The sequence below is a fragment of the Taurulus bubalis genome (genome assembly GCF_910589615.1).
Source record: "Taurulus bubalis genome assembly, chromosome: 10".
NCBI lineage: Eukaryota > Metazoa > Chordata > Actinopteri > Perciformes > Cottidae > Taurulus > Taurulus bubalis.
This window is the reverse complement of record NC_136598.1, coordinates 28,446,855-28,466,570: the sequence shown is the minus strand read 5'-3', so window position 1 is coordinate 28,466,570 and position 19,716 is coordinate 28,446,855. Positions and strand designations below refer to the sequence as shown.

The window sequence follows — 19,716 nt, the reverse complement described above, 5'->3', positions numbered from 1 at the left end:
AGTATCTGCCAACAATGAGACATTGATCCTCCAGTATCTGAAGGGATTCTCTGGTCCTACATGTATCTTCATAACGACCGGACCATGGTCGGAGATTGTAATTGGTTCGATTGTACTTTCTTTTACTCGATGTATGTCTCTCTTTGACGTGCAGAAATAGTCTATCCTTGAATAGCTCCCATGTACTTGGGACATGAATGTGAAATCTTTCTCCCCCGGATGAAGATGTCTCCAGACATCCACTAGGCCTGGCTCCTTCAACATATCTGATAAGTCCTTAGACTTTCTACACTGGGGTCTTATTATTGCTGGTAATCGGTCTAAATTGGCATTCAGTGTACAGTTAAAGTCTCCTCCTATAAGTAAAATCCCTTCACCTTCATCAGCCACTCGAGCCGCAATCTTTTTAAAGAAAAATGGACAGTGTTCATTTGGGGCATATATATTGAATACGGTTATCTTTATGCCTCCAATAGTTCCACTCACCATTACATAGCGGCCCTCCACATCTTGAAAGGTTTTCTCATTACTGCAGTACACTGATTTACTAAACAGGATAGCTACCCCTCTTTTCTTCCCCTTCTTACACGATGCGCTATAGACCTGGTCAACCCACTCTCCTTAGTTTTAGGTGTTCTGCTCCAGATAAGTGTGTTTCCTGGATTAGCGCTACCGAACAGTTCATTTGTTTTAGTTGCCCTAGAATGTTTTTTCTTTTAATTGGGTTGTTAATTCCTTTTATATTGTAGCTGATGAAATTCAGGTTAGCCATAGTCTCTACCTATTGTTGTAACATGGTCTCTTTTCTGCCTCGAAAACAAAAACAAATAATAAACATAGAAATAATAAAAATAAAAAAATAGACTGAAACTAAACTTGATAACGTCTGTCAAGAAAGATACTAGAATAACATACATCATCTATGACTGAACTTCCAGGTTTCCATTCAGACAGTGTTTGAACTCTAACTGTGTCGCTCCCCCTTGGTTTCGGGGCAGAGAGGCGTGACCCACACTCTCTGTGGGAAAAAAGTATGACCGATATTACAAAAGCTTGTAAGAAAGGTCTAAGTGAGTGTGTCTTTTCCTTGGTGTTGCTCCTCCGGCCGCCATGGATCTGCTCCTCGATGCTCTCCCTTTCTCCACAGCTCACCTGGACCCCGAGCTGCGCTAGCATGGTCGCTGCGCTAGCATGGTCGCTGCGCTAGCATGGTCGCTGCGCTAGCATGGTCGCTGCGCTAGCATGGTCGCTGCGTTAGCATGGTCGCTGCGTTAGCATGGTCGCTGCGTTAGCTAGTGTTGTGAAGGTCTTCTCTCCGGCACTCAGCTTAAGTTTCAGTTGTGCCGGGTACAGGCATTTCGCTTGTATGTCCTTCTTTTTAAGCTGTTTGATAACTTCGTGGACTTTCACCCGTCTCTTTTGTAAATCTGGTGACTAGTCTTGGTCGAAGAAGATCCGTGTGTCTTGGAAAAACACCCGTCCCTGGCTCCATGCTTGCCGTATGATCGTTTCTTTCACCGCTGCGTCAACAAATCTTACCATTATCGATCTCGGAGGAGCCGTTTGGGTCCGAGTGAGCGGTGCGCTCTTTCAATCTTAATGTCAATTTCTGGTGGTAGTTTAAGTACCTTTTGTAGCAGCTGTTTTCCTTCACTTCCTTCTTGAATTTGAAAGATTCTTACGTTGTTCCGTCTCAGTTCATTCTGGCGGTCGTCACAGAGCAGTCAGGCCCATGTCGCGGTGGAGCAGGTGCCGTGGCGCTCTGCGGTGTTGCGTTGCCGTATCTTCGGCCGTGATGAGTCTTTCTTCTGTCTGTCCGATTCTTTCTTCGTGCTCCTTCACTTTGTCTTTAATGTCAGAAACCGCTTGTTCTAGTCGTTCAAGAGACATCTTAGTGTTATTATGTCCATCTTGATTTTCTTTACGAAGTTTCTTCAGTTCTTCCAGTACGTCCATTTCCGACTCGGCTCCTCTGATAGCCGAACCCGAGCTAGCGTTAGTCTGGCTAGGAGGCTTCTGGCTATCCTCCTTTTGCTTCGAGGTGTCTTGCCTATGGTAATTCTTTTGTCTAGTACTCAAACTCATTATCTAGAGGCACTCTCTTCTTTACCCTTTAACGTATACTTTAGGTTTAGTTGTCACATTTCTTGTTTTTGTCCGACGGAGCTCTGCTACAACTCAGCTGGTCAAGCTTTAACTTGTGACCACAGTCTGCTGGTCTTTTGATCACTTTTAAAACATATCTTTATCTGTATATACATTTATATACATATTTACATATATAAAATATATATATGTGTGTGTATATATATATATATATATATATATATATACGCTTTAAATTAAAGCTGGGTCGCCTGCAGGTCGCCGGCTCTCCCGGCCGAGAACGTTCGCCTGGAGCGAGGTCCCAGTCACAGCTGCAAGCAGCTTTAATTGTTATTGCTTTTACTATTTCTGTTTTTACCGTGTAAAATTATTATTATTTGTATTATTATTAATAGGTGTGTTGCAGAACGCCTGACGATGTGAATCACAAATCATCTCACTGAACAAACACTGAGCCGCTAATGACACGTTCTGTCCACTTTAAACTTTAAACTGTAAACTGGAATCCTCTCTTCAGTCACATCTCGTCCTTTAAGGTTCTGGATTCAAAACACTCGGCAAGGAATGGCTCTTTTAAATGTAATCTAAAGGACAAACAGACATTTTTCTCTCTTTCAAAAAGAGTTTTCCTGATCTGAACATTCAGTGTTAAATGTTTAAAGACACGTTTGTGCTATGTGGTTCTGGCATGAGCTGCAAAAAGCAGACTGAGCGATTGTTATATAACACATAGCAGGGCTCTCAAGTGTCACGCATTGAGCGCGACTGTCACGCATTTCGGTCTTAAGCCACGCCCTCCCGCCACACATCGTATTTCTCACGCTGAAAAAACCTCCAGGCTATTTAATGTGCCGCAGCACAAACATGACCTGGTCGCTGCCTCACCATGGAGGAATCAAGCTCGTCTCCCCGAATCCCCTGGACTCATCAGCCAATCAATGAAAAGAGATGCGACACGAAGAGCCAATCAGAAACACGTATCTGTTGTATCTGGGTGAAATGTAATGTCGGCCGCGCCTCCGTCCGGCGGAGAGAGAGAGAGAGAGAGAGAGAGAGAGAGAGATGTCACTCTTACCTGTCTTAAAAACTTGAGAGCCCTGCTGTAAATCATAGCTTGTTTTATGAAAAAAAAAATACTGTATTTGGATGTATTGAACACCATAATTCAATTAGCATTAAAATAGCCTCAATGGGCCCCATTGAGCCCCAATGCAACCTGGCCTGAATGTTCTCTGTTCTAAACCCTCTCTAACTTTGTTCTGCTTTACTTTATCAAAGTCAACCTTTGTAGAGAGAATGTTCACATATTGTTGTGATTTGGGTTAGAGAATGTTCACATATTGTTATGATTTGGGTTAGAGAATGTTCACATATTGAGCTATGATTTGGGTTAGAGAATGTTCACATATTGAGTTATGATTTGGGTTAGAGAATGTTCACATATTGTTATGATTTGGGTTAGAGAATGTTCACATATTGTTATGATTTGGGTTAGAGAATGTTCACATATTGAGTTATGATTTGGGTTAGAGAATGTTCACATATTGAGTTATGATTTGGGTTAGAGAATGTTCACATATTGTTATGATTTGGGTTAGAGAATGTTCACATATTGTTATGATTTGGGTTAGAGAATGTTCACATATTGAGTTATAATTTGGGTTAGAGAATGTTCACATATTGAGCTATGATTTGGGTTAGAGAATGTTCACATATTGTTATGATTTGGGTTAGAGAATGTTCACATATTGTTATGATTTGGCTTAGAGAATGTTCACATATTGAGCTATGATTTGGGTTAGAGAATGTTCACATATTGTGCTATGATTTGGGTTAGAGAATGTTCACATATTGAGCTATGATTTGGGTTAGAGAATGTTCACATATTGTGCTATGATTTGGGTTAGAGAATGTTCACATATTGAGTTATGATTTGGGTTAGAGTTGGACATTACAGCTGCATCATTTCAAAGAAATAATCATCATGAAAGTGATTTTTTTTATAGGCGGAACTGGAACCTTTTCCTTTCTTCTGTGTGTCTTCTTCATTTACTCTTAACCTGTAACATATATATATATATATATATATATATATATATATATATATATATATATATATATATTCTGTATATGTATATTTATAACGGTTATGTATATATGTATACATAACCAGAGTGATATTTGCACATCTGAACAAAATCTCACATGTGTACCTTTTATTATAACCAGAATTATTGAAATAGCCCTAGTGGTTGCAGAGATACACCTTTTTAGTTTGGAGATGGCATTTAGAGAAAAGGGCCTAAAAATAGTTTTTATTGCACGTTGAGTCTTTCTCTTCAGAGGCGAGGAGTAAATATTATCAACAATGATCTGCTTTTATGTTTTACTGTCCAGATGATGTGCGTCTGCTTCAGAGCAGATATAAACATAACCACAATATTACTACAGATGACATCATTCAGCCAAAAGCTTTCATTTATTGTTTCCTCTGGTTCCTCACGTTCACATGATGAGGAAGATACAGCGATGAAGATGATGTACTGACGACACACATAGAGTATATATGTATATATATAAATATATATATATATATATATATATATATATATATATATATATACGTATATATATATGTATATATATATACATACATATATATTTAATTTATTTAAAATTTAAAATGTATTTAACCAGGAAAAGCCTCATTGAGATTAAACAATTTTTATAATTACAAATCAGGTCACCAGAGTTAAAGTGTTTTAAGTGTCAATATACTTTCTCTAAGCTCCAATTTGTTCAAATGTGCTTTACCTATTTTTTCTGTCAGTGTTTATGGTTTATTGTCCATGCTTTTCTTTTTTTTGAACACTTATTTATGGAAATTTTCAGATTAAATTACATCAAATAAGAGACAAGGAGACAATGACCCATTCCAGTATAGTAGTGTTATTAAGGGCTTGTGTGGTTGTATATACAGTACATCAACAGACAGAGTTGGCACAGTATCTGCGCGCGGATTGTGGTGGTCAGTCTGGACCAAAAAGTCCAGGGCCGAATTTTTGTCCCAGTCCAGGCCTGTATATATATGTGTGTATATATACTGTCTGTATGTGTCTGTATACGTATACACACATAGAGTATATATACAGATATAGATGTATAAATGTATATACACATATATATGTATACAAAAACACTCAAACAAGTATCAAGTTTCTCAAATCAAACATGAACAGAACAATCACCAAAAGTGAAAAGACTGTCACACACACACACACACACACACACACACACACACACACACACACACACACACAGTCATAGTGTGGGCCTGTGTAGGTTGGACCGGTTTCTTTCCTACACCTTTGCCCTCAGCAGACGTCTGCATGCGCTGCGTATCTTGGACATGTTCAGCCCGTAGATGATGGGGGTGAAGAGGGGCTGGCATGTCAGAAAGTACAGCGACAGTAAAATGCCCAACACATTGGGGACGTTGCTCATGTTAAACCTGCTCTGCAATATCTGAAAGCAAGTGGCGAAGGAGAAGTTGAGCAGGGCGGCCAGGTGAGGCGAGCAGGTGCTGAGCGCCTTCTGCCGGGTCTGTTTGGAGCCGGAGAAACAAACGGAGAAGATCTTCACGTACGTGTAGAAGATGACAGAAACAGGACCAAAGACCGTGAGGAAAGTTATGACGAGGCCATAGATGTTGTTCACGCGGGTGTCGGAGCAGGCCAGCTTCACGATGGAGTAGTTCCCACAGTAAACTCTGTCCATGACGTTCCCACACAGCTGCAAAGGAGCGATCAATGAGATCAACACTAGAATAGCAACAACTGGGATTAACCAGGTGACACAAATGAGCACGGCCACCTTGTTAAAGGTCATACGGGCGCTGTACTGCAGAGGGCAACAGATGGCAAGGTATCGGTCATAAGACATCAAGGCTAAGTTGGAAAACTCTACACACACATACGAGTACACACAGAATATCTGCAGGAAACAAAGTGGAGCAGAAACCGTGTGAATGTCAGAGAGGATCTGAACCAGAAGGAATGGAAACAACCCTGTACTACCAAACAGTTCATTCACAAACAGGCTGCAGAGAAACAGGTACATAGGTTCATGTAAGCTTCTGTTCATGCAGATAACCACAATGAGCAACACGTTGGAACCAACAATTAACATATACAAAGACATGATAATAGTAAAGTACAAGTATTTAAACAGCCCAGTGTCAAAGTAGGCAGAAAGTGTGAAATATGAAAGCTGCGTAGCGTTCAACATTTTCCTCATGAAAACCTTCAACACTTCACAAGATTTTTCAGTGACTTCAAGATCTCTAAATGTTTAAACGTGTCACGCTGAGAACTGAGTGCAGATAAAACATGTTGCTCAAACAGTTGTTAGTCAACAAGCAGAGAAACTCATTATGAAGAAATGAGATGTGAAACATTGCTCAGCTTGACCAGCTGAACGTGACACGAGAGGCGAGTCACTGGAGCTGCTCTCCTCACTGAGCCCAACCTGCTGCCTCTCTTCACTTGTGCATGTGGAGACACGCCCACAGCACAATGACTTCATCATCAAAGCACCTTGTTGGTTCAGACGGATTTCTAATGGATGTCTCAAGAAAAAGCAAATGTTATTTTTGCAAGTCAAAAGAAAGCTCACTGAAAGCAAAGATAAAGAAAATGAAGTGGTTTCCTTTCCCCCTTCAGTCTACATTTCTACTTTACAAATTAAGAGATTTTCCAAAATAAATTTCAAACATAAATACAGTAGAAATAGATAATATTTCAATATTTGAGGTACAATAAGAATAGATAACTTAATAATTCCAGAGTTTTGCTGATAGTCACCCCCGAAGAATCCAACGAAAGACTCCTCTGTCTTTATCCTCAGAGTCTTGACTCCAACAAAAGACTCCTCTGTCTTTATCCTCAGAGTCTTGACTCCAACAAAAGACTCCTCTGTCTTTATCCTCTGAGTCTTGACTCCAACAAAAGACTCCTCTGTCTTTATCCGCCGAGTCTTGACTCCAACAAAAGACTCCTCTGTCTTTATCCTCAGAGTCTTGACTCCAATTAAAGACTCCTCTGTCTTTATCCTCTGAGTCTTGACTCCAACAAAAGACTCCTCTGTCTTTATCCGCCGAGTCTTGACTCCAACAAAAGACTCCTCTGTCTTTATCCTTAGAGTCTTGACTCCAATTAAAGACTCCTCTGTCTTTATCCTCAGAGTCTTGACTCCAATTAAAGACTCCTCTGTCTTTATCCTCTGAGTCTTGACTCCAACAAAAGACTCCTCTGTCTTTATCCGCCGAGTCTTGACTCCAACAAAAGACTCCTCTGTCTTTATCCTCAGAGTCTTGACTCCAACAAAAGACTCCTCTGTCTTTATCCTCAGAGTCTTGACTCCAATTAAAGACTCCTCTGTCTTTATCCTCTGAGTCTTGACTCCAATTAAAGACTCCTCTGTCTTTATCCTCTGAGTCTTGACTCCAACAAAAGACTCCTCTGTCTTTATCCTCTGAGTCTTGACTCCAACAAAAGACTCCTCTGTCTTTATCCGCCGAGTCTTGACTCCAACAAAAGACTCCTCTGTCTTTATCCTCAGAGTCTTGACTCCAATTAAAGACTCCTCTGTCTTTATCCTCAGAGTCTTGACTCCAATTAAAGACTCCTCTGTCTTTATCCTCTGAGTCTTGACTCCAACAAAAGACTCCTCTGTCTTTATCCTCAGAGTCTTGACTCCAACAAAAGACTCCTCTGTCTTTATCCTCAGAGTCTTGACTCCAACAAAAGACTCCTCTGTCTTTATCCTCTGAGTCTTGACTCCAACAAAAGACTCCTCTGTCTTTATCCTCCAAGTCTTGACTCTTAGAAACTCCTTTTGTCACAGCTCAGCCGTGACTCGTGTCCAGAAATGGACACGAGTCCTTTTTTGTCTTTTCCTTGTGTCCTAGGTACTACCGCGAGTCTCTCTTCGGGATATCACCCCCAGACTAACGGCTAGACTGAACGGGCGAACCAGGATTTGGAGACGGCATTGCGTTGCGTCACCCGTCCTTCTGGTTCGCACACTTGCCGTGGGTTGAGTATGCCCATAACCCTTTGGGGGCGGGGCCCGTGTCGCCGCGGCCGGGCAGGTGTTTAAGTTTTTAATAAAAATGATATCATCACAATAATACGTCACAGAGATATGGTTTCAAATCTGGCGAATATGGTTTCCACTTCCGCGTCTGAGCATCTAAACATGGACGTGTCTTACGACGTGTGCAAAGCTTCAATGTGAGTCAGAAGATGCCAAGCAAAGAGTCCTGAGCAAATATATTGGAGGGGACAGACGGCGCAGCTCCAGTGCCTGAAGGATTCGCTAACAATGAGCAAGCCGGAGCTAACGGGCCAGATAGCTGGCTACAGCGTTTCTGTGAGACTGAACGGTGAGTAATCAATTGTTGCCCCTATCACCGTTAACTTTCTTACAGTGAACTTAGTACGACCAGTAGTGTTGGACCTCCATTATGTGTTTGTAAGACCGTAACTAACGTGTGTTTGTTGACGATAGCTTCGTAGCGTTAGCACGTCACTAGATAGCGTTGTGTTGGATGTCTCTTCCGTGTCTACGACTGAACGGTGCATACTCAACTGTTGTACCGATCACCGTTAACTTTCTTACAGTGAACTTAGTACGACCAGTAGTACGACCATTTGAAGAGCCACCGGGTGTTGAGGGCTCAATGGAAGAGCCAGTTGGTGTTGAGGGCTCAGCGAAGGTGCAGCTCAACAGGGGGGCACAGGGGGAGGTGTGGAGGTGAGGTGAGAGGAGGAGACGGATGAGGGCTGTGAACTAAACCTATTGAAGAAACAGTTCAGCTTGTTGGCCCTCTCCAGGGAGCCCCCTGGTTGTCTCCCTCCCACCTTGAAGCCGGTAATCTGCTTCATCCCGGTCCACACCTCCCTCGTGTTGTTCTGCTGGAGTTTGGCCTCCAGCTTCCTCCTGTATGAGTCCTTGACCTCCCTGATCTTCACCTTTAGGTCGCGCTGGACTCTCCTGAGCTCATCCCTGTCCCCAGACCTGAAAGCAGCTTTCTTCTTATAAAGAAGAGCCTTCAGGTCCCTGGTGATTCAGGGCTTGTTGTTGGGGAAGCAGCGCACAGTCCGGGATGGTATGGTGGTGTGTACACAGGACTTGATGTATTCAGTGATGCAGTCAGTCATGCTGTTGATGTCCTCCTCATGTGGTCCACATCCCAGTCCGTCGACTCAAAGCAGTCCTGCAGGGCGTCGTTAGCCTCCTGATACCACCTCCTAACAGTCCTGGAGGTCGCAGGCAGCCTCTGCACCAGAGGAACATACCTGGGTGTCAGCAGGACCAGGTCGTGATCAGACCTGCCAAGGGGGGGAAGGGCAGTGGCCCTGTATGAATGAATGAATGAATATATACTTTATTAATCCCCAAGGGGAAATTTAGTGTCGCGTAGCAGCCATATGCCGTATGCATCCTTAGTGTTTGCATACAGGAGGTCCAGAGTTGTATTGTTTCTTGTGGGGCAGTCAACATACTGTATAAAAGTAGGCAGAGCTTTGTCCAGTGTTGTGTGATTAAAGTCACCAGTTATTGTCATAAAAGCACCTGGCTGTTGACTCAGCAGTCCAGACACAGTGGAGTGGATGGTGTCCACTGCTTCCTCAGCGTCAGCTGATGGTGGCACGTAAACGGCGACAACAATGGCAGACGTAAACTCTCTTGGCAAATAATACGGGCGCATCCCCGCGGCTAACAGTTCAATGTTCGGGCTGCAGAAACGCTCCTTCACACAAACATGGTCGGGGTTGCACCACCTCTCGTTCACATACACTGCAATCCCTCCCCCTCTCTTTTTGCCGCTCAGTGTCGCGTCTCTGTCCGCCCGTACAGTCCTGAAGCCGGGCACCGACGCGCTGTGGTCTGGAAAAGTCCGCGTGCAGCCATGTCTCCGTGAAACACAAGATGCTGCACTCACGGAAGATCCTCTCAGTCTTTACCAGCGCGCCTAGCTCGTCCGTCTTATTCACCGTTCTTCGTATCCTCGACGTCCGCCGTAGGGGCCCTGGGATTCCAGTACCTCGTCGACTGGGAGGGATATGGCCCAGAGGAACGGTCCTGGATCACACGCAGCTCCTTCTCAGAGGCTTCCCTTGTCCGGGACTTCCATCGAGAGCATCCAGACAAGCCTAGTGGGGCGCCTGGAGGCACCCGTTGAGGGGGGGTACTGTCACGGCTCGTCCGTGACTCGTGTCCTTTTTTGTCTTTTCTTTGTGTCTCTGGTGTCTCCTGTTTGTCTCCTGTGTGTGTGTGTGTGTGTGTGTGTGTGTGTGTGTGTGTGTGTGTGCGTGGCTTCCGGCAATTGGCAATCATCTCCACACCTGCACCTCATCTTCGGCACCTGTCTTCAATCCCTGTTAAAACACCCTGGCTTCCCTCTCTCCAGTAGCCAGATTATAACTCCATTTCCAGTGGTACCTTGACTCTCGGCCTCTGTATAATAGAATTAATAGACATACTTCGTACCAGGCCTGGCGCCAGCCACTGATTTGCGGAGGGCTTACGTTGCTTTGGGGCGGGGGAGGGCACTTTTTTTTTTACAGCCTATGGTAGCAGAGTAGTTCAACTTTTCACCTATAATCAAACTCCGGCACAAAAAGGTGACAGACAGTATTATTTAGAATCTCACAAGCTAATAAATAGGCCAGCTGAGCAGGTAGCCTACCCAATAGAATTAGACATGAACTGTAGGCCTATGGCAATCAAGCAACACATAAGTCCCACAATATATTGTATTGAAAGATCAGCAGATAGCGGGTCAAGATCATCAAACAAATAAGAGCACAAAGACGTTTATTATGAAGTAGTTTCTTAGTAGTAGCTCCTCCAATGAATTGCCACCTTAACGTGGTGGAGGAGTTTGAGTGGCTCAGTGATCCTGGGAGCTATGTTGTCTGGGGCGTCAGCCCCTGGTAGGGTCTCCCAAGGCAAACAGGTCTCGGGGGAGAGCCCAGACTAAGAGCGATTCAAAAAACCCTGATGAATTGCAGCCCACGGACTAAAGTTACCTCGCCCGGACAAGGGACACCGGGGCACCCTCCCGGAGCCAGACCCAGGAGGGGAGCTCGTCGGCGAGCGTCTGGTGGCCGGGCTTTCGCCCATGGGGCCCGGTCGGGCTCAGCCCGAAGAAACAACATGGAGCAGCAGTCACCCCGTGGACCCACCACCCGCGGGGAGAATTATCGGGGTCGGGTGCTATGCAGACCGGGCGGCAGGCCAGGCAGGAGACCTGGGCGAGCCGATCGCCGGCAGCATAGACTAGCTCTAGGGACGTGGAACGTCACCTCGCTAGCGGGGAAAGAGCCGGAGCTGGTGCGGGAGGTGGAGCGGTACCAGCTAGATTTAGTTGGGCTCGCCTCCACGCACAGCATGGGCTCTGGAACCAAGCTCCTGGAGAAGGGTTGGACTTTGTCCTTTTCTGGAGTTGCCCAGGGTGAGAGGCGCCGGGCGGGAGTGGGGATACTCACGAGCCCCCGGCTGAGCGCCGCTATGTTGGAGTTTTCCCCGGAGAACGAGAGGGTCGCCTCCCTGCGCCTACGGGTTGCAGGGAGTAAGGCTCTGACTGTTGTCTGTGCTTATGCACCGAACAGCAGTTCGGAGTATCCGGCCTTCTTGGAGTCGGTGGGAGGGGTCCTGGAAAGGGCGCCGCCTGCCGACTCCATAGTTCTCCTGGGAGACTTCAACGCTCACGTGGGCAATGACAGAGAAACCTGGCGGGGCGTGATTGGGAGGAACGGCTTGCCCGATCTGAACCCGAATGGTGTTTTGTTGTTGGACTTCTGTGCTAGCCACAGTTTGTCCATAACGAACACCATGTTCGAGCATAAGGTGGCTCATAAGTGTACCTGGTACCAGAACACCTTAGGCCGGAGATCAATGATCGACTTTGTAGTCGTATCATCTGATCTGCGGCCGTATGTCTTGGACACTCGGGTGAAGAGAGGAGCAGAGCTGTCAACTGATCACCACCTGGTGGTGAGTTGGATCAGATGGCGGGGGAGTCGGCTAGAAAGACCTGGCAAGCCCAAACGTGTAGTGAGGGTGAACTGGGAACGTCTGGCGGAGGACCCTGTCCGGGAGGTCTTCAACTCCCACCTCCGGAAGAACTTCTCACAAATCCCGAGGGAGGCTGGGGACATGGAACCCGAGTGGACCATGTTCAAAGCCTCTATTGTGGACGCGGCTGCTCGGAGCTGTGGCCAGAAGGTCATCGGTGCCTGTCGTGGCGGCAACCCGAGAACCCGGTGGTGGACACCGGGGGTGAGGGAAGCCGTCAAACTGAAGAAGGAGGCCTTTCGGGCCTGGCTGGCCCAGGGGTCTCCTGAAGCAGCTGACGGGTACCGGCAGGCCAGAAGGGCTGCAGCTGCGATGGTCGCGGATGCTAAAACTCGGGCATGGGAGGAGTTCGGGGAGGCCATGGAGAAGGACTTTCGGTTGGCCTCAAGGAAGTTCTGGCAAACCATCCGACGGCTCAGGAAGGGAAAGCAGGGCCTACCCCAGGCTGTTCTCAGCAGGGGGGCGGGAACTGCTGACCCGGACTGGGGACATCGTCGGGCGGTGGAAAGAGCACTTTGAGGAACTCCTAAACCCGGCTAACATGTCCCCCGGAGAGGGGGCAGCGCCGGAAGACTTTGGGGTGGTTTCTCCCATATCCCTGGCAGAGGTCGCTAAGGTAGTCAAAAAGCTCCTTGGTGGCAAGGCGCCAGGGGTGGATGAGATCCGCCCTGAGATGCTGAAAGCGCTGGACATTGTTGGGCTGTCTTGGTTGACACGCCTTTTCAGTGTCGCATGGGGGTCGGGAACAGTGCCCATGGACTGGCAGACCGGGGTGGTGGTTCCCATCTACAAGAAGGGGGACCGGAGAGTGTGCTCAAACTATCGTGGCATCACACTGCTCAGCCTCCCGGGAAAAGCTTATGCCAGGGTGCTGGAAGGGAGGCTCCGACCGCTTGTCGAACCTCAGATTCAAGACGAGCAGTGCGGATTCCGTCCCGGTCGTGGAACAGTGGACCAGCTCTTTACCCTTGCAAGACTACTGGAGGGGTCCTGGGAGTTTGCCCAACCAGTCTACATGTGCTTTGTGGACTTGGAGAAGGCTTTCGACCGGGTCCCTCGGGGGTTTTTGTGGGGGGTGCTGCGGGAGTATGGGGTGCCGGACCCGTTGGCACGGGCTATCCGGTCTTTGTACGCCTGCAGTAGGAGCTGTGTTCGTATCCTCGGTAGTAAGTCAGACACGTTCCCGGTGGGTGTTGGCCTCCGCCAGGGCTGCCCTTTATCACCGGTCCTGTTCGTGACTTTCATGGACAGGATATCTAGGCGCAGCCAGGGGGCGGAGAGGATCCGGTTCGGGAGTCTCGGGATCGCCTCTCTGCTGTTCGCGGATGATGTGGTCCTGTTTGCCTCCTCGGATTGTGACCTCCAGCATTCACTGGGGCGTTTTGCAGCCGAGTGTGAAGCGGCAGGGATGAGAGTTAGCGCCTCCAAATCTGAGGCCATGGTGCTCTGCCGGAAACCGGTGGATTGCTCCCTCCAGGTGGGGACAAACTGCCTACCCCAAGCGAAGGAGTTCAAGTATCTCGGGGTCTTGTTCACGAGTGAGGGTAAGGTGGAGCGGGAGATCGACAGACGGATCGGTGCGGCTGCAGCAATAAAACAGGCGCTGTACCGGTCCGTCCTGGTGAAGAGGAGCTGAGCCGGAAGGCGAAGCTCTCCATTTACTGGTCGGTCTATGTTCCAACCCTCACCTATGGTCACGAACTCTGGGTCGTGACCGAAAGAACGAGATCTCGAATACAAGCGGCCGAAATGAGCTTCCTCCGCAGGGTGGCCGGGCTCACCCTTAGAGATAGGGTAAGGAGCTCGGACATCAGGAGGGAGCTTGGAGTCGAGTCGCTGCTCCTTCGTGTCGAAAGGAGTCAGCTGAGGTGGTTCGGGCATCTAGTCAGGATGCCTCCTGGACGCCTCCCATTAGAGGTTTTCCAGGCACGTCCAACTGGTAGGAGACCCCGGGGAAGACCGAGGACACGCTGGAGGGATTATATCTCCCGGCTGGCCTTGGAACGCCTCGGGATCCCCCAGAATGAGCTGGAAAGTGTTGCGGGTGAGAGGGAAGCCTGGGTCGGCCTGCTGAACCTGCTGCCACCGCGACCCGACCCCGGATAAGCGGCTGATAATGGATGGATGGATCAGCAGATAGCTGATTCAGCCACAACAAGACATTTAAAAAATAGGCCTAAAAATGTCTAAAATTATTAGGCTAACACATCCAGCAACAACATTAACAACAACAATAACGATAACAACACACTCAACAACAACACACTGTCCTGCGCAGCAACAATGCAAAGTCCCCAGTGTTCTGTTGAATAAACCCTTTTCCTTTAAACAATCTTGCCTACCCGTGTGTGCGCTTGGGTCTGGCCAAACCGAAACCTCACAATGGGGGTGTTTTTCAGCTGCAGGGACAGGACGACTGGTTGCAATTGAAGGAAAGATGAATGTGGTACAAGTACAGAGATATCCTGGAAGAAAACCTCTTCCAGAATGCTCTGGACCTCAGACTGGGCCAAAGGTTCACCTTCCAACAAGACAATGACCCTAAGCACACAGCTAAAATAACAAAGGAGTGGCTTCGGAACAACTCTGTGACCATTCTTGACTGGCCCAGCCAGAGCCCTGACCTAAACCCAATTGAGCATCTCTGGACAGACCTGAAAATGGCTGTCCACCAACGTTCACCATCCAACCTGACGGAACTGGAGAGGATCTGCAAGGAAGAATGGCGAAGGATCCCCAAATCCATGTGTGAAAAACTTGTTGCATCATTCCCAAGAAAACTCATGGCTGTACTAGCTCAAAAGGCGTCTACTCAAAACTGAGCAAAGGGTCTGAATACTTATGACCATGTGATATTTCAGTTTTTATTTTTTAATAAATTTGCCAAAAATTCTACATTTTCTGTCAAGTTTGGGTGTACATTAATGAGAAATAAAATAAACTTTTTTGATTTTAGTAAATGGCTGCAATGAAACAAAGAGTGAAGATTTAAAGGGGTCTGAGTACTTTCTGTACCCACTGTATATATGTGTGTATATAAATGTGTGTGTATATATATATATATAAATTATAGCTGCTCGCAGGCGTCCCCGACGTGCTGGAGCGAGGGCCCAGTCACAGCTATTTATATATCCATCCATCCATCCATTATCAGCCGCTTATCCGGGGTCGGGTCGCGGTGGCAGCAGGTTCAGCAGGCCGACCCAGGCTTCCCTCTCACCCGCAACACTTTCCAGCTCATTCTGGGGGATCCCGAGGCGTTCCAAGGCCAGCCGGGAGATATAATCCCTCCAGCGTGTCCTCGGTCTTCCCCGGGGTCTCCTACCAGTTGGACGTGCCTGGAAAACCTCTAATGGGAGGCGTCCAGGAGGCATCCTGACTAGATGCTGAACCACCTCAGCTGACTCCTTTCGACACGAAGGAGCAGCGACTCGACTCCAAGCTCCCCCTGATGTCCGAGCTCCTTACCCTATCTCTAAGGCTGAGCCCGGCCACCCTGCGGAGGAAGCTCATTTCGGCCGCTTGTATCCGAGACCTCGTTCTTTCGGTCACGACCCAGAGTTCGTGACCATAGGTGAGGGTTGGAACATAGAACGACCAGTAAATGGAGAGCTTCGCCTTCCGGCTCAGCTCCTCTTCACCAGGACGGACCGGTACAGCGCCTGTTTTACAGCTGCAGCCACACCGATCCGTCTGTCGATGTCCCGCTCCACCTTACCCTCACTCATGAACTTTGGAGGTGCTAACTCTCATCCCTGCCGCTTCACACTCGGCTGCAAAACGCCCCAGTGAATGCTGGAGGTCACAGTCCGAGGAGGCAAACAGGACCACATCATTCGCGAACAGCAGAGAGGCGATCCCGAGACTCCCGAACCGGATCCTGTCTGCCCCCTGACTTACTACCGAGGATACGAACACAGCTCCTCCTGCAGGCGTACAGAGACCGGATGGCCCGTGCCAACGGGTCCGGCACCCCATACTCCCGCAGCACCCCCCACAAAAACCCCCGAGGGACCCGGTCGAAAGCCTTCTCCAAGTCCACAAAGCACATGTAGACTGGTTGGGCAAACTCCCAGGACCCCTCCAGTAGTCTTGCGAGGGTAAAGAGCTGGTCCACTGTTCCCGACCCCCATGCGACACTGAAAAGGCGTGTCAACCAAGACAGCCCAACAGTGTCCAGCGCTTTCAGCATCTCAGGGCGGATCTCATCCACCCCTGGCGCCTTGCCACCAAAGAGCTTTTTGACTACCTTAGCGACCTCTGACAGGGATATCGGTGAAACCACCCCAAAGTCTTCCGCCGCTGCCCCCTCTCCGGGGGACATGTTGGCCGGGTTTAGGAGTTCCTCAAAGTTCTTTCCACCGCCCGACGATGTCCCCAGTCCGGGTCAGCAGTTCAACGAACTCCTCCTATGCCCGAGTTTTAGCATCCGCGACCATCGCAGCTGCAGCCCTATTTATATATATATATATATATATATATATATATATATATATATATATATATATATATATATATATATTATTGTTATTGCTTTTACTATTTCTGTGTTTACGTGTAAAATTATTATTTGTATTATTATTAATAGGTGTGTTGCAGAACGCCTGATGATGTGAATCACAAATCATCTCAATGAACAAACACTGAGCCGCTAATGACACACGTTCTGTCCACTTTAAACTTTAAACTGTAAACTGGAATCCTCTCTTCAGTCACATCTCGTCCTTTAAGGTTCTGGATTCAAAACACTCGGCAAGGAATGGCTCTTTTAAATGTAATTTAAAGGACAAACAGTATTTTTTTGCTCTTTCAAAAAGACCAAGACCTCACGCAACAAAAACAGTTTCTTCCCATCTACAGTTGGGTTCATCAATAAAGCCTGGGACCCCCACTGACTACTGACTCTGACTCTTACATCCTCAGGACAATTTGTCACTGTTACACATCTTTTTATATTTACAATACACTTGTATTAACATATTGTTATCTGTTTACTATATTTGTATTATAAATTAAAAGAAATGCTTTCATATTATTGCACTTTGTTCTTTGTTTATTGTTATTGTTATGTTAAAAGTAAAATGTATGTATGTGTAACGTACTTGGCAAAAAACAATTCTAATTATGATTCTTCATTATATGCATGGGTGTGACTGTAGTTATAGGATTGGAAAAGTGTTATACTAGTACAAGCCCATTTATTTTTACCATCTTGGTTCTAGTTGGATGATAGCAAAGGTACCCTGATGTCTTCGGAACCTGGTCGTCTTTCTTTGTTGAGGTTCGGCTTGAAACTTACTTCCTCATCTCCGTCTTTGTCTCTTTCTCAGCTCACCAGGGATTCCAGATGGAAGATCTGGTCGTAGGTCAGTCAGACATCATTTTGGTATTATATACAGAAATGTAAATATGTATGGTTCCAACATATTAAGTTTGACTCATTTTATATATATATATATATATATATATATATATATATATATATATATATATATATATATATATATATATATATATATATATATATATACATGAACCATTATACAATTCCTTACTCTTTGTTTGTATCTTTACCAATATAAAGTATCTAATTAAATCACAACATTTCTGACGTCAGTTAGAGGAATGAGGTCAGTCTGCGCCGTGGGCGACCTCTGACTGGAAAGTGTTTAAAGGAGTAGCGACAGAGTTTCAGTTCAGTTAGGAGGGACTCTGACTCCAGCAGGTCCTCAGATACATGTTTACACTGTTACGTTAGTGTTGTAGAGACTTTGAATTACAGAATGGGGAATTTGGTAAAATTGTCCCAATAGTTTTCTTGATAATACATTTATTTTCGTTCTTTTGGCTGAGTACAATTAGTGTTTAATATTGCAGCTGCACATAGTCCTTAACAAATGTAGAGTTTTACTGGAACAAAATGTAACTTTTTGGAATTAGTTTGTCTATGAACAGTGTTATGACCGCTTTTTGAAGCAAAAGGAGATCATGATGAACTCCACTCAGTTTTTATATTTTACACTGAGTGCCTACTTTGACACAGGGGCTTTAAAATACTTATTTTTCATGGTTATTTTGTCTTTATATATGTCAATTTTTTGCACTAATGTGTTGCTCATTGTGGTTATCTGCATGAACAGAAGCTTACATGAACCTATGTACCTGTTTCTCTGCAGCCTGTTTGTGAATGAACTGTTTGGTAGTACATGGTTGTTTCCATTCCTTCTGGTTCAGATCCTCTCTGACATTCACACGGTTTCTGCTCCACTTTGTTTCCTGCAGATATTCTTTCTGTACTGTTATGGAGGTGTAGAATTCTGTAACTTAGCCATAATGTCTTATGACAGATATCTTGCCATCTGTTTCCCTCTACAATATAACACTCGTATGACATTTAACAAGATTACTGTTCTTATTGCTGTGACATGGCTTCTCCCTTTACTACTGTGTGTTGTGATGACATGCTTGAGTAGCTCTTTACAGCTGTGTGGGAACGTCATTAACAAAGTGTACTGTGACAACTACTCTGTTACCAAACTGGCCTGTTATGACACAACAGTTAATAACATCTATGGACTCGTTGTTATCGCACTCTCCATCTTTTGTCCTCTAACACTAATCGTGTACACTTACACTAAGATCTTTAGGGTTTGTTTCTCTGGTTGTAAACAGACCAGACATAAAGCTGTCAGTACCTGCACACCTCACCTCGCCTCCCTTCTGAACTTCTCATGTGGGGCTTGCTTTGAATTAATACAGAGCAGGTTTAATATGAATAATCTATCCAATACTTTGAGGATTTTGTTATCATTATACTGGCTTACATGCCAGCCGCTTTTCAACCCCTTAATGTATGGGCTAAATATGTCCAAAATCCGTATCATATGTAAAAATCTTGTCTTTGCTAAAATGTAAGCCCCTGAGGTCAATGCCTCCCAGCCGATTTAAGGGTTTACCAGACATTGAGAATGCATTCGTGCTTATGGAAAGTGTAAATTATGACAGTTGATATTCAGCTGTGAATTCACAAGCTGCCATCAGATAATGTATATTAGTAATGGATAAACATGTCAAATTAAGGCACATTTTCCTATCATATTGGTATAAAAGACATTTCCACAAAGATGTATTAAAGAATGTGATAAAAAAAAAACATGTGCTTTTATTGAAAGCAAAGCTGTTTTAAAGATGCAAATAAATCATATACATGGGAGGTGTTGATATTCTCTCAATCTGAAAAACAATGGAAACATAAAAGAGTATCTTTGATAGTTGAATATGTCAACATGTGTATAAAAGTATACCCACACCACTTTGCAACACAGTTGCTCTTAGCTAGGGCTCTGAAATTGAAGGGCGGTTATGATGAAGTATAGTACTATGTACTACTGTGTGGCGTTTCAAGCAAATTGGATGGATTAAAAAATCCAGGAAACGGGGTCACTCTGCTGGGCAAGTACCTGC

The 19,716-nt window shown here is 45.8% G+C and overlaps 2 protein-coding genes across 2 annotated transcripts; one reads left to right on the top strand and one right to left on the bottom strand.

Moving 5' to 3' along the window:
• Window positions 1-5,466: 5,466 nt before the first annotated feature.
• LOC306742578 (olfactory receptor 11A1-like) lies at window positions 5,467-6,393 on the bottom strand (the record flags this gene model as incomplete). Its single annotated transcript, XM_079224969.1, has 1 exon — window positions 5,467-6,393. One exon carries the CDS (start codon window positions 6,391-6,393, stop codon window positions 5,467-5,469), a length of 927 nt encoding a protein of 308 aa, XP_079081095.1.
• Window positions 6,394-18,240: 11,847 nt separating this feature from the next.
• On the top strand, window positions 18,241-19,167 carry LOC306742046 (olfactory receptor 1500-like; the record flags this gene model as incomplete). Its single annotated transcript, XM_079224387.1, has 1 exon — window positions 18,241-19,167. The coding sequence occupies one exon, from the start codon at window positions 18,241-18,243 to the stop codon at window positions 19,165-19,167; it is 927 nt and encodes a 308-aa protein (XP_079080513.1).
• Between the last annotated feature and the right edge of the window lie 549 nt (window positions 19,168-19,716).